This window comes from Lepidothrix coronata, unplaced genomic scaffold (genome assembly GCF_001604755.1).
Source record: "Lepidothrix coronata isolate B3197 unplaced genomic scaffold, Lepidothrix_coronata-1.0 Scaffold6, whole genome shotgun sequence".
NCBI lineage: Eukaryota > Metazoa > Chordata > Aves > Passeriformes > Pipridae > Lepidothrix > Lepidothrix coronata.
Genome location: NW_016690186.1, coordinates 585,781 through 598,693, shown reverse-complemented (window position 1 = coordinate 598,693; position 12,913 = coordinate 585,781). Strand labels below are relative to the sequence as shown.

The 12,913-nt window shown below is 36.2% G+C and overlaps 1 protein-coding gene across 1 annotated transcript in view; it reads left to right on the top strand.

Annotated features, from left to right (window-relative positions):
* The window catches only part of LOC108505097 (lipoxygenase homology domain-containing protein 1), a 127,943-nt gene that overhangs the window by 59,765 nt on the left and 55,265 nt on the right, over window positions 1–12,913 (top strand). Inside the window, exons 18-20 of the mRNA XM_017830776.1 lie at window positions 6,252–6,471; window positions 8,487–8,641; window positions 10,324–10,537. Of these exons, the coding sequence (XP_017686265.1) occupies window positions 6,252–6,471; window positions 8,487–8,641; window positions 10,324–10,537 (589 nt within the window). The remainder of the gene's footprint in view (window positions 1–6,251; window positions 6,472–8,486; window positions 8,642–10,323; window positions 10,538–12,913) is intronic.

Below are 12,913 nucleotides of genomic sequence, written 5' to 3'. Positions count from 1 at the left end.
AAGTCATAAATATACACTACTAAACAGACCTTACCATGACATTGCTGTCTAGGCAATATATATATATATATATATGTGTGTGTGTATACAAAACTAGAGTCATATATATATAATGTTACTTTGGTAAAAAATGATGCAATTATTTTCAAAGATGGAATGACACAAGTTTAGGTCTTGGGTCATCTCCTGTTGGCAGTCCTGTTCTACTATAGCAAGCTCCAATGTTCTCTTTGAATTTTCAGTGCCTTCAAGGGCAGAAAAATGGACCCTTTTTTGTAATGTATTGCATTCACCAGCTCATCTTGCAATTTTTTCTAATTCCCTAAAGATTCCTGAGCTGAAGTTCATTCAAAAGGCCATATATAATTATTTGTGAATGCAGAAGATGAAGGATTGGGCAGCATTCCCAGGGGACTTCAATGGGCTTTGTTTTCCTTTATTTCCATCTTTGTAAAGTAGTATCCACTCTCCCCCAGCATAGTTTTGTCTCTCAGGTCAGCAGGCAGAGAATTTTTCTGGATAATAATAAATCACTGGAGAATGCATTCATGCATATAAAAGTGTGATGAACTCTGCAGCAATAGATTATATATGGCCACTATTAAAATCAACCCTAACACAGTCCTGACTGCCTGTACACCCGACACGCATGCTGTTGCTTTGAGAGGATTCATCTGAGACATCTTTTTAATGTTCAGATTCTTTCCTGGCTTTCTAGGCTAAGTCACTGCAAATTCTGTTGATTGGCATGAAGTACAGCTTCTAGCCAGCAAGATGAGAGAAATAGCTTGCAATTCAAGTCAGTTTTATACAGCTCAGGAAGACTTTTCAATGGCTGCAATAAACATTCTGAAAACAATGGCAAGACTACATTTTGAAAATTATGCCAAAGCTTCGTTTTAATGACCGCATTCAGGCTGAATTTTTAGTTTAAATAACAAGCTAAAGCAATTTAGGAACTTTATGGGGAGTAAATGAGAAGATAAATAGCATTTCTTAAAGACAAGAAAGCAGCTGCTTATTAAAAAACATGGGAAACACACTGAGCAACAAAAGACGCTTCAGAACTGAAGAGGTCAGTAGAGGCAGAATCTGTCTACGGAGCAACCACACCAGCTGATTGAATTTTGGGAAGCATCATTTCATAAAGTAGACCTTTGCTGCACCCAACAAGTTGGTAATTTCTCAAATGGCATGTATTCCTCTTTAAGGCTGCCTTACTTCAATGATTGGTACCAGGAGAATGATAGTACCAACGATTGATACTAGGAAAAACTAGTAATGCTGTGTGTCAGTCACGGTTGTCCCTCATAGTCCACTATTCTAGGCACCACAGTACCTTATCCATCGTACCCTTCCACCCCAGCACCTTTGTGAATGCTTGTTTAGACTTTGGATTGGCTTTGGGTTAGTGTTTATATTTTCCCCATAGATATTTGTGTCCTTTTATTGCTTTGTATGAAGGAATTAATACTATTTGAGCATTATTTACTACACATGAAATTTTATCTCTTTGTCACATTGCTTATAGCACAGCTTACAGAATAAGCAGGTCTGATACAAAGGGTCATTTGGGGATTCACAGATATCTCCATATCTTCATATCTTCTTTAGGTGGTTGAGTAAATAAACCTAGTTTCTTTTTGCTCTCCCTTTCTTTGTTCTTACTAAGACTATGCAAAAGAACGCAGAAGCTTTGCTCATGTTTTCTCACTGTAGCAGCAGGCTGGAGACATGAACACATCACAAAGAAGACAAGCTGTGAATTCAGCTTTTCAACAAGCAGAAGTAAATGAACTTTCAACCTCCCCCCAAGATCCTAGTCCTAGACAAACATCCTTAACAATATAGTGCAGTAAAAGAACAACAGGTTATGTGCTATAAGCAGCTCACATAGTTTTGAAACAGTAAGCTAAATTTTGGTCTCAGAGATACATTTATTGAACACTGAGGACAGAAGGACATCTAAATTCCTGATTTTCCGGGTGCTCTCACACAAGTATATGCACAGATGTGTATCATATTCAGAATGATTATTCGATCCAAAATACGTCCAACCAAATCCTATGAAAGAACATGTGTAGTTTAATTGCATATAGCAAGCATAAGGAATGAATTAAAAGAGAAAATAGCAGTGTGCTATGAGGTACAGTTGGGTTTCAGTGGTCTCAGAAACCTATAGCATAATGTTTGAGCTGCTTAAATAATCATAAACTTAATTAGAACACCTTAATTTTAAAAAATAAATTTAGAAATAGGTGAATGTGTCAACGTTATGAGATTTGATGGAAGCTAGCATGGCAAGAAATGAGTAAAAGTTTTTGTCCTTGATAGTCTGGTGCTGGTAAGAATCAATTGTTGATCTCACATGGAATAAGCAGATTTGTAAAGTATATAGATCTTTCTACCAGTCATCTGTGTTTCTTGACTGCATGCAGAGTAAGCTTGTCAGAACATGTCTTTGGAGAGTCCTAGTGTACTGTGCACATTCTCTTATTCAGAGAACCATAAAATGCAAAGATACATAACTGGCAGATTGTGAGATTGGGATCCCTAAAACTACTCTTCAAAACACTAGCACAGGTAGTATAAAATGAGCAGTAGAGCTCTGCAAGTAGGAGTGTTTGTAAATACACAGTAAATATGGAATTTATTTTGTGTTAAGAACCATGAGGTGACAGAAAGTTTCAAATCACATAATACAATACTCCATGTGTTTTACACAGTATGAGATGATGTTCCAAACAACAAACAGCAGGATTTCTAGAGTATATGACAGAAGGCTCTTCATCTGAATTTTAGAGTGCTTTGACCAAACCTTATTAACTAGAATAATTTATGGTTTTTTTTTCCTTTTTTTTCTTTCTTTTTTTTGCAGGGAAAAGAATTGAAAAGAATTAAAAAGAATCTAATTTAAATGTGCCCCCAAACAGTGAAATTTACAAAGCTTTAATTACGTTAGGCATGATGTTTTTGAGAAACCCTGTGTGAGTCAAAAATAAAAGATTTAAAATATTATGAAATTCTCTAATCATCTTCATCAGTTACCTGTCTCTGAGATATTCAAAAGTCCAGTGGCTTTGTCAGAGCCTTCTCTTGATTATGAGACATGCTCCTTTCAGTCATGTGATAGAAAAAATGGTGTTGTTTAGTATATGACAAATCATATCCAACTCACCTAAAATTTCAAGTTCTGAGTATTACATAAAACTGCTCAGAAGAAATAAATATGGAAACGTTAATTAGGAAGTTATAATAATGAACAAGGTAAAGTGTCCTCTTGCAAATAGTCTACAAATTTAAAACAAAGATATTCACTGGATATACTTTGATATACACTGATATACTTTGTGATGGATTATAAGTCTATCTCTGCTTCGAAGTTCATGTTAAATCAATTAATAGACATCGATGGAGGGAAAAGCAAATTATGGGATCAAAGACATATCATATTCTAAAGAAAAACTGTTCATATTAAATTGCTCAGAAAAGGATTTCAAAAATGATTTAATGGTAGCACTGAGTTACAGTGATGGAGCTGAACAAAAAAGACTAGTACTGACCAGAACTGTGGGGGAAAAACAAATCCCTGAAAAAAAGGGAAATATCTAATAAACCCAGTTGAAAATAGTTGGTGTTTTAATCCCACAGATTGTAAACTGTATGATAATTAGTGCTTTCTGGTTCAAAGGTAGTCACAGAAATAAATGAAGTTGTGATTCTAGAAACAAAAGGGATAATTGTGGTTTTTAAATAGCCTGTCCTGTATTCTGGGATTATTTTCCTATATATCTCATCTATGCATTTCCTACAAGGATTTTAGCACATGTATTTATGGCAATTTAGAAACCAACAGAATATCAAATTTGGGTAGCAGAAAGCAAAGTAAAATGTGAGATACCTTGTCACATAAAAATAACCAAGTCCTGTACTTTTGTGACTCCCAAACAGAGAGCTTTGTGAAACAAGTTGTTCAAACATTTAGAGTAGCTGTGTGTTAGTCATGGGGGTCCAAAGTACAACAAAGAAAATCTACAGGCTGTAATTTTAAAAGTCTGTAGTCTGGTTCTGAAAGAGAAGAAGCAATAATTTTGTTGCCTGTGAAAGGACCATAGTTTAGATGTGCACTCTCCTCTCAATGAACCCAAATAATTCCCATTCAGCTTAATAAGGTGGAATGCATATTTTACAAGGGATTAGTCCACTTAGTTCACCATAGCTAATGATACATAGCTAATGATATCCTTTGCAACACAGACAGCGTGAATGAAAAAATCTTGACATGAAATTCTGCCCATGTATTTCCCTTTTCATAGTGCAGCAGTGGAGAGACCAAGTCAGGAACAGCCTTAAGTTCTGTAAGCATGAATGTGTACAGTCAGGGCAGGTTAGTTTTGGAGGGAGGACAAGTCTAATGCCCTCTTCAGTGTAAAACCAATGCTGTGTGACTGCTATGAGTGCTGTGGAGGTACAGTTCAGGAGCTGAGAGGTTCCATGCAGCCTCGGGGCTCTTACATAGAAAACAGGAAGCATTTCTTCCCTGATCCTTAAAGAACAATGTCTTGAATATTGAAAATTTGTAGGAGTGGCATGCCAATCACTTATAATACTTACCTTGAGAAATTCAGACTGAAAGGGATCTTTTAAGTCAACAAGTGCAGTTCCTTCCTACCAAAGGCCTCTCTTCATAAGTTCTACATCATAAACAGTTCAAGTTCCTGTAAAATGGTTTGGGCACGTTGCTTTATTTTCAGTTCAGTTCCTCCTCATACTTTGATGTTTTACTATTTCTTATTTGCATAACAGTTATTAATGATGGTGTCCAAGTCTTCCAAAATTATAAACCCACATTTTTTATATGGTTCCTCTCTAGTAAGAATAAGGTAGCTGATGCTTCCCTGCATGTATATGTCCACTGTGCAAATACACATGAACTACCTTTAAGCAAGCGAGGTCAGCAGTGAAGGGCTGTTAAATTCAGAGGTCTGTTGAGAAGCAGAATAAATCATCTGTTAGGAGGTCTGTGCTCTATATCAGGAGCCAATCTGCTGCTGATGCTGCTAATCCCAGGGCATGACTGTGCAAGACTAACTTCAATTTGTTGCTGTGATGTTATAGGGTGCACAAAGGATTTACTTTCTGGAAAGTCACCAAATCTTATGTTGTGACTGGTGTGAGAAAAAAAAAACCCAAACAATATGGGAGGAGAACAAGGCCATTGCAATATTTCCTGATTTGATCCTTCTTAAAAATAATTGTTAACTTTTAAAAATAACAGTTCTATCTTGTTTCACTCAAAAATCACTTTCAACCCAGTCCTTCTTGCAGTTTCCCAGTGAAAGGCTACCACTGTTCAGAAAACTTATCAAGCAGTGGTTAATGTCATGCAGATCATTAGCACTTCATGCAGTTTAACCATCCCAGTTCCCACAGCTCTAGGTTGGATGGTTTAAGAAGCCCACAGTCATCAATTAGTTATTGAATTTCCCATATGTAGTATTGGAACAGGACTCTGTTGTCCTGCAGAGTTATTTCTGTGACATTCACGATTTATTTTTTATTCAGCAATATCTCCTCTCTTTTACAAAGAATTGGTTGTAAAGTAGTGTCATGTTCTAAATCAAATCATTTAGCAAATGGGAATTTAGTTAAAACTTTCTAAAATTTCTTCACCTAAAATTAAAATTCATTGAAAATTTCTTCACCAAAGGACTTGTCCAGCATTGGAACATGCTGCCCAGAGCAGTGGTTGAGTCATCATCCCTGGAGGTACTTAAAAGAGGTGTAGGTGTGGCACTCAGAGCCATAGTATAATGGTGGGCTTGGCAGTGCTGAGTTAATGACTGGGCTTGATGATCTTAAAGGTCTTTTGGAACATAAATAATTCTGTGATTCTAGGCTCATAGTAAGCATTATTAAACTAATACCTCACTTGACTGCTGATATTAGAACTTTTAGTTGTAAGCTAATGCTCTCTCTCCAGTAGGGTCACAGCTTTATGTTAGATTTGTCTAAAGTGCCTAAATGCACAGGTCTTTCTAATTTTAACCTTGACCCACTTATAAGGGAGAAAATCTCACCCATGATCATACCATGAAAAAAAAGATTGATTCTCTCGTCCCATATATCTCAGCCTCAGATTCAACTTTTCCATTGGTTAATGTTAAATTTAGAAATTCTACACAGGGATTTGGGAAAATCTCTGTAACTGAACCAGGCTTGACAGCACATTCTTATGCTATTTGTTGCAGGTTGAGACTGGAGATCTGGGAGACATATACAAGATTCGAGTCAGCTGTGATGATGTGCCAGGCTTTGAGGGTTGGCATCTGAAGTCTTTTTGCTTAGAAGAGTTACACACAAAACAAGAGCTGAACTTTGACTGTAACTGCTGGCTTACTCTTAACAGAGAAGACAAGGAGCTGGTGAAAGAATTCCCTGCAGTCACCAAGGACCAGAAAACTTTACCAGGTAAAACCACTGAGAAGATACAAACACTGTCAATTAACTGCTCAAAAATAAATCGATGCCACAGATGTAATACAGTGCTTTGTCTGGATTTGATATCTTCAGTGGCTCTATTGCAACCTTCTTCATATATGCACTGCAAGAATGCTGACCACTTAAAAAATTTTAATTTTCCAGTTAAGTTGCATATTGAGTTTTACAGTTGCTAACTCTTCTGCCTGATTCTCAATGTGAAAAATTGAACAGTATAATTATACTTTTTAAAGAAAAGCACATGTTTAAAACCATGGAAATAATTTGTTGTAGAGTTACTATTTAATTACTACTCTTATATTACTTATAATAGATTTACTTACTATATTACTTATATTACTTATATTACTTATAATAGATTTACTTACTAACATAAGTGTCAGAAGAAACCCTCATTGTACAAAAAAGTTCTTTTTTTTTTTTTCTAAGGATTAATTTTTTGCCATGCTGAGAGTTTCAGGGTATATTCAGAGATGCCCTTGGAATGTGAAGACACAGAAGAACTGCTTTTTTTTCAGAAAAGTTAGCAGTTACACATGAGATAAAAGTAATTAGAGACTTGACTGCTTTGTTAAACTAAAGTTCCAGAATTTTCAGTCACTGAATACCTCAAACCTATTCACGACCTTAAAAGAAAGTATAGTGTTACATTAGTTAAATGTTAACTCAGGAAGACTTTACATTAAAAATGACATTTGAAAAATTTTGGTTACTCTTTTTGTGTGAGCATGAATATATATGCAACTTAATGATATTCTGTAAGACCCCAGGCTCACCCCATGAGCTCATTGAAGGGTTTTTGCATCAAAAAGATGTAAGGCCCCAAAAATCAACCTGATGGATTCATTAGAGGGGCCTTAAGTTCTTTTATACCTTGGGGCCACATGAGGGAAAAATGTGATGATATTTTCAGGAGGTCAAAATAACGCACCTCCATTTACCAACTTTGGAAAATAAGGAAACTTGGCAAAAGCTTAAAGAAAACATTCAATCAACATAAAGCATTTGACAAAACATCAACTTAACAAATTCCAACCAATCCAGATTTAAGTTGAGAGAGAAAGAGAGAATTATATCTACTGCCTTAAATACAGTGTAGAACCAACTACCACAAATCCAAGGACAACAGGGCCATGACCACGTGGAAGCCTCGTGACGTTTGTTGGTTTTATTTACTCTGGACTGCTGTGGCCACCCCCTCCTCAGGTGGAGCTTCCAGTCTGTCAGCCATGTGGGATCTGGGTTAGGGGTTCCAGGGGGTGTGGTGTGGGGCAGTGCTCCTGATTTGCCAGTGACTGACAGCTGCACTGGAGACTCTCAAGGAGGCGAGGTATGAGGTCAGAGCACCATTCCACCTTGGCAAAACCGGTCTGCTCCCCTCCTCCCCCTAAGTTGTTTTGAGCCGGTAATAATTTTTTTTTAGGCTCTCACGTCTTCATCAGAAGAAAATCCAATCTGACTGTAGAAGTTCATTTATACAGAAGCAATATAGAGACAAAGAGTTTATAGTTTCCTTCCTTAATTTTATAAGTGCATTTTGTAAAATTTTTATACTTGTATGTCATGTCATGCATCCAGATGCTATGTTGCATCTATGTCTTATTCTAACATCACCTTCTTATTCTTCGTCTTCTTTTACCTGTGTTAGTTACTATTTACTGCAAAGATAATTCAGTTTCTAACAGACCCCGAACTAACTCAGATGAGTTCTTGTTTTCCAGATCTTGCACAATAAAACAGAATTGGGCAGAATTTATCTAGATTTTAGTAGCTTAAGCTACAGAAGTATAAATTGTCCAATTTCGTTCAAATTTCTAGGAAAATCAGTAGAAAGTCTTCTTTGAGCTCAGCGTTGCAATCACTGAATAGCAGATTTTTTGGTAGCTGCAGAAACAAAAACAAGGAGTTGTCTAACTCTGTGTTGCTGTTTTATTTTAAATATACCTTGTACTTAATCAGCTTTTTTTTTTTCTCTTTCTATACAGTCTGTAAGTATGTTGTCTCTGTGCATACTGGTGATCGCTGGGGAGCAGAGACGTTTGCAAATGTTTATATCACTCTCTATGGCAAAAGAGGGGACACAGGTGTGAGGAAACTTCATACATCTTTAACAAAAGGAAGAAAATTTCAAAGAAATAAGGTAACGGTACAAAAATGTGGTCTTACATGTGCAGGGGTCAGCATTGCCTTAAGTGTCACTTAATACCCACTCTGGCTACAGATAGGCAAAAATTTTGAAACATTCACAGAATTCATCTTCCAGATATTCACAACAGACCAATTTCAGTGTTATTTAGTTCTTCTGGAAGAACATTCCCACATGACTTACTAGTCAGTAAATTTAGACAAGAGAAAAAAATTCCACTTAGAGAAGAGAATGCACATAAAAACAGTGTTTCTGGATGACCAAAAGCAACAGAATTCTTCTCTTGTGAATTAGACTTTCTTATTAGAGGTTCCTTCACTGAACATTGAAGTTTGAAAAAACTCACTGCCAAAATGTACATTGTCTAGGAGAGGTTTAAATTTCTGTGAAATTATTTTATTAGACAATTACTACATTTACTTGTTAGGGTAAAAGTGGAATCACTAATGGACTGAAAGAATTTCTAAATTTCATTCCTGTGTATTTCTCAGAACTATGCTTATATAGAGAAGATATCACTCTGTTGTAATTATTTTAATTTATATTCATGCACAGATTTATTTCCTAAAACACCTTAATTATCAAAGTTAATGATTTCTGCTCACAATCTGCTGTTGGGTTCTAACTGTTATTAGAAAAAAAGAAAGAATTTTTTTGTCATATGAAAGTAATTTTAATGTTAGTAGCAGAAAACTGCTTCAATACTTTTATTTAAAAAGTAGCATAAGACTCTGGCAACTACTGTATTTTTTAGAAATCAGTTTGCTAATATATTCTTTTCAATTGCTCTAACATCCAGTTTAGTAAGTTCCTACTATTGAATTAATGTTTTATTGGAATTATGGTGTTAATTATAATCCTAGACATTGCTGTTTAGCTCCAGTTGTTCATAACTTTCTAACTTTTGCCAGCTACCATCAGGTCCATCTGACCCTATACTGGGCCTTATATGGAACACCTGGCTTTCTTACAAAACAAGTAAAAATTTAGTGGGGCATGTAATTTGTTTCTTTGCATTTCACATTTTTCCTTTTCTTGTTTTTGTGGTCCCCATTCTCATCCACTGCTCATTGAGTTTACTTCTCTTTTGTCTTCCTCTGCCTTCTCCATACTGCTTCCCTTCCCATCTCTTGTCTTTTACTCTCCACTTTCATCTTAACTTCCTCCTCTCTATTCCTTACTCTTTTCTTCATTCTGTAAGGAAAACAAAAAGACAGGCTTTTCTGACTATTGGAGAAGAATTTAACATCTATCTTGCAGTGAATACACTCTTTTAGATATATATCTATGTTTGTATGATAAGTTTTAGAAACTAAAAATACCCTGAAAGATAGAAATTTGATTAGAATCAAACTCTTGTCATAACTGTCTGACTGTCAGAAGATTGACAGTTTCATATTACATTTTAATGTAATAGGAAATGATTGATGCAATGACCCATATTGTCCGAAGATCAAATGAAGTTACAATGCACCATTACTGATGAATGTAGGATTCAATGATAGGTATTATCAGTGTGAGCTTTTTTAGATTCAGAGGGGAGATGTTATGTTAAACGTTACAAAAAAGCAGTCATAAGTTTTCAATCCTTGCTGAATCCAGACTTATATTTTCCCTGAAGTTCAAGAATATTTGGGTCAAAATACTGTTTTATTGAGTATTTCCCTGTTTTTCAGGTGGATTCATTTTTGGTGGAAGCTGTTTGTCTGAGTCATTTGCAAAAAGTGGTCATAGGACATGACGGAGAAGGCTATGGGGCAGGGATGTACCTCAAGATGGTAACAGTCAAAGAATCACAAGATTCAGACAAAGAATGGGTCTTTCCATTGTGGAATTGGCTTGATACTCATTTGGGCTTATGTGAGACTGTTTGTGAGATTGTAACAATTGGTAAGTTCTGCAAAACTGACTTGACTGTTCACATATACATGCATATGTTTGGCTACAGCTCTTTCAGACCTCTATAATATGCTCATTTTTTTGAAAGTGTGAATTTCAGTTTGGTCTTAGTGTTATAGCAAAGCCACATCTCATAAGGTCAAAGTTAATATAATTCCATCTTATCAGTGTGCTGTGTATGAAACACTTGCTTTCCAAATTAAATATAGCACGTGGCAAAGAGAAGTATAAAACAGAGCTTGGGATGTGCGCCTCGTGGGGATAAATAGCTTAAATTTTATGCATCACTTTTCAGCTTGGGATCTCACTTGAAATCCAAAGAAAAGTTACTTTGGTGAAATGAGCCTAGTCTTTACCTGTGGTATTATTCCATAGCATGAAGGTGTAGTTCTGGTATTCTCAGTTTCTGCTCATTTCAAAATTACTACTACACCACAATTTGTGCAAATCTAAACCTGGATGTACTTGGCAAAAGAACACTTATAGACCTTTAGTCTTTTAGAACTACTAAAAGATTTCTTCCTTCAATCCTGTGAAAACAATTCAGTGCAAAGGAAATGAGATACAAAAATTTGTCCAGAGGGAGTAAGATAGCTTAAAAATACAAGGTGTCCACGATACATGATAGATATGCAGGTATTCAGTTGTGTGGTTTTTCCAGGTTGTAGAAAGTACATTTTTCTGAGCTATTCCCCTCCATTAAATAATTTTCCTTTCCCCCAGAATGGTTAAAACAGAATTAAAATGAAGAATAACAGTAATTAATGAAGAAAAAGAGAGGGACATAGTAATATTGATCTTCTGAGGATCTGGCAAATAATTTTGTGTGTTTTTTATAGACTATCTCTCAGTCACACCATTACAGCACATATTATACTGCTAGGGTAGATCCAGTTATGAGTGAAGTTCATTAGAATTGTTCATTTTGCATTAGGTGCCTACATGCTACATATAGCTAGTGCTCCTAAATGATAAATTAGTTTTAGTAATATTGATTGCTTTTTTGAGATCAATTGCTTAGACCTCTAAAAGGTAACAGAATGTTCCCTTAGAAATTACTTCCAACCATGACAAGGAAAATTCATTGGCATCAAAAAAATGCATTTGAAACTAAATTCTAAACACAGAAAGAACATTAAGCAGTTAAATTCTCGGGGGGAAAAAAAGTTATCGATGTGTTATTCTTCGTGAACAGTTGCTATAGATATAACAAAACCTGCAAAAGGAGCCTTACTTGTGTTCTGTAAAAGCTATGGTCCTGCTACATTATGCCATTCTCTCATGCTGTCATCTTTCCTTTCTCTTTGATAATTTTTAAAGGTAGAAGATTGACTCTTAGTCCTGAACCGCCTGAAATCAACATGAAATCATCAGGTCTCTGGACAATCGTTATCACTGGGTCTGACTTGAGCAATGAGAAGGATCCAATACGCCTTTCTTTTATCTTCTACGGCAATCTGAGTTGCAAAAAGTTACCACTCCAAGTCACGGGGAAAGCAATGCAGATCAAAGTACTTCAACCTTTCTCTATTGCAAGAAAAGCCCATGAATCTTGTAGCCAATAACCCACTTAATTCTGAGATAAATTGTTTCTTTAAACTAAACTACCAAATTGATTTTTAAGTCCTCTGTGTAGTTTGGCACGGGTCATCATTTTTGTTTGTAGATAGCAACGTTTTAACAAGGGTTTTTGAATGAGCAGATCCTCCCAGTGTCTCATACTGAAAATGTTTAAGTAAGCGAATTGGTCTCTTGGTGGATATCACAGTATATACCATGCTGCACGTACTGATTTACAGGCTTTGTTGATCTCACAAAAGTAAGCGATTTGTAAGCATACAGTATGCCACAGGTTACTGTAGAGCTTTTGGGGCTGATGATGGAGAAGGAAGAATCACTACTTCCTCATGAGTGGAAGAGAAGGGTCAGACACTGGTCTCTTCTCTGTGGTGAACAATGACAGGATCCAAGGGAATGGCCTGAAGTTGCATCAGGGAAGATTTAGGTTGGATATTAGAAAAAGGTTCTTCACCCAGAGGGTGGTTGGGCACTGGAACAAGCTCCCCAGGGATATGGTCACAGCACCAAGCCCAACGGAGTTCAAGAGGTATTTGGACAATGATGTTGGGCACATGGTGTGACTCTTGGGGATGGTCCTGTGCAGGGCTAAGTGCTGAACTAGATGATCTTGTGGGTTCTGTCCAACTCAGCATATTCTGTGATTTTGTGATTCTATGATAAATGGGATGAAGCCTAGAGAAAGTTTATTTTTCTTTTTTATGTAACTTATTCATCCCTGCCACCACGTTTCTCTGAACAAACTGCTTTTTCTAGAATGGTTTCTCTCTCTCTCTCTTTTTTTTCCCC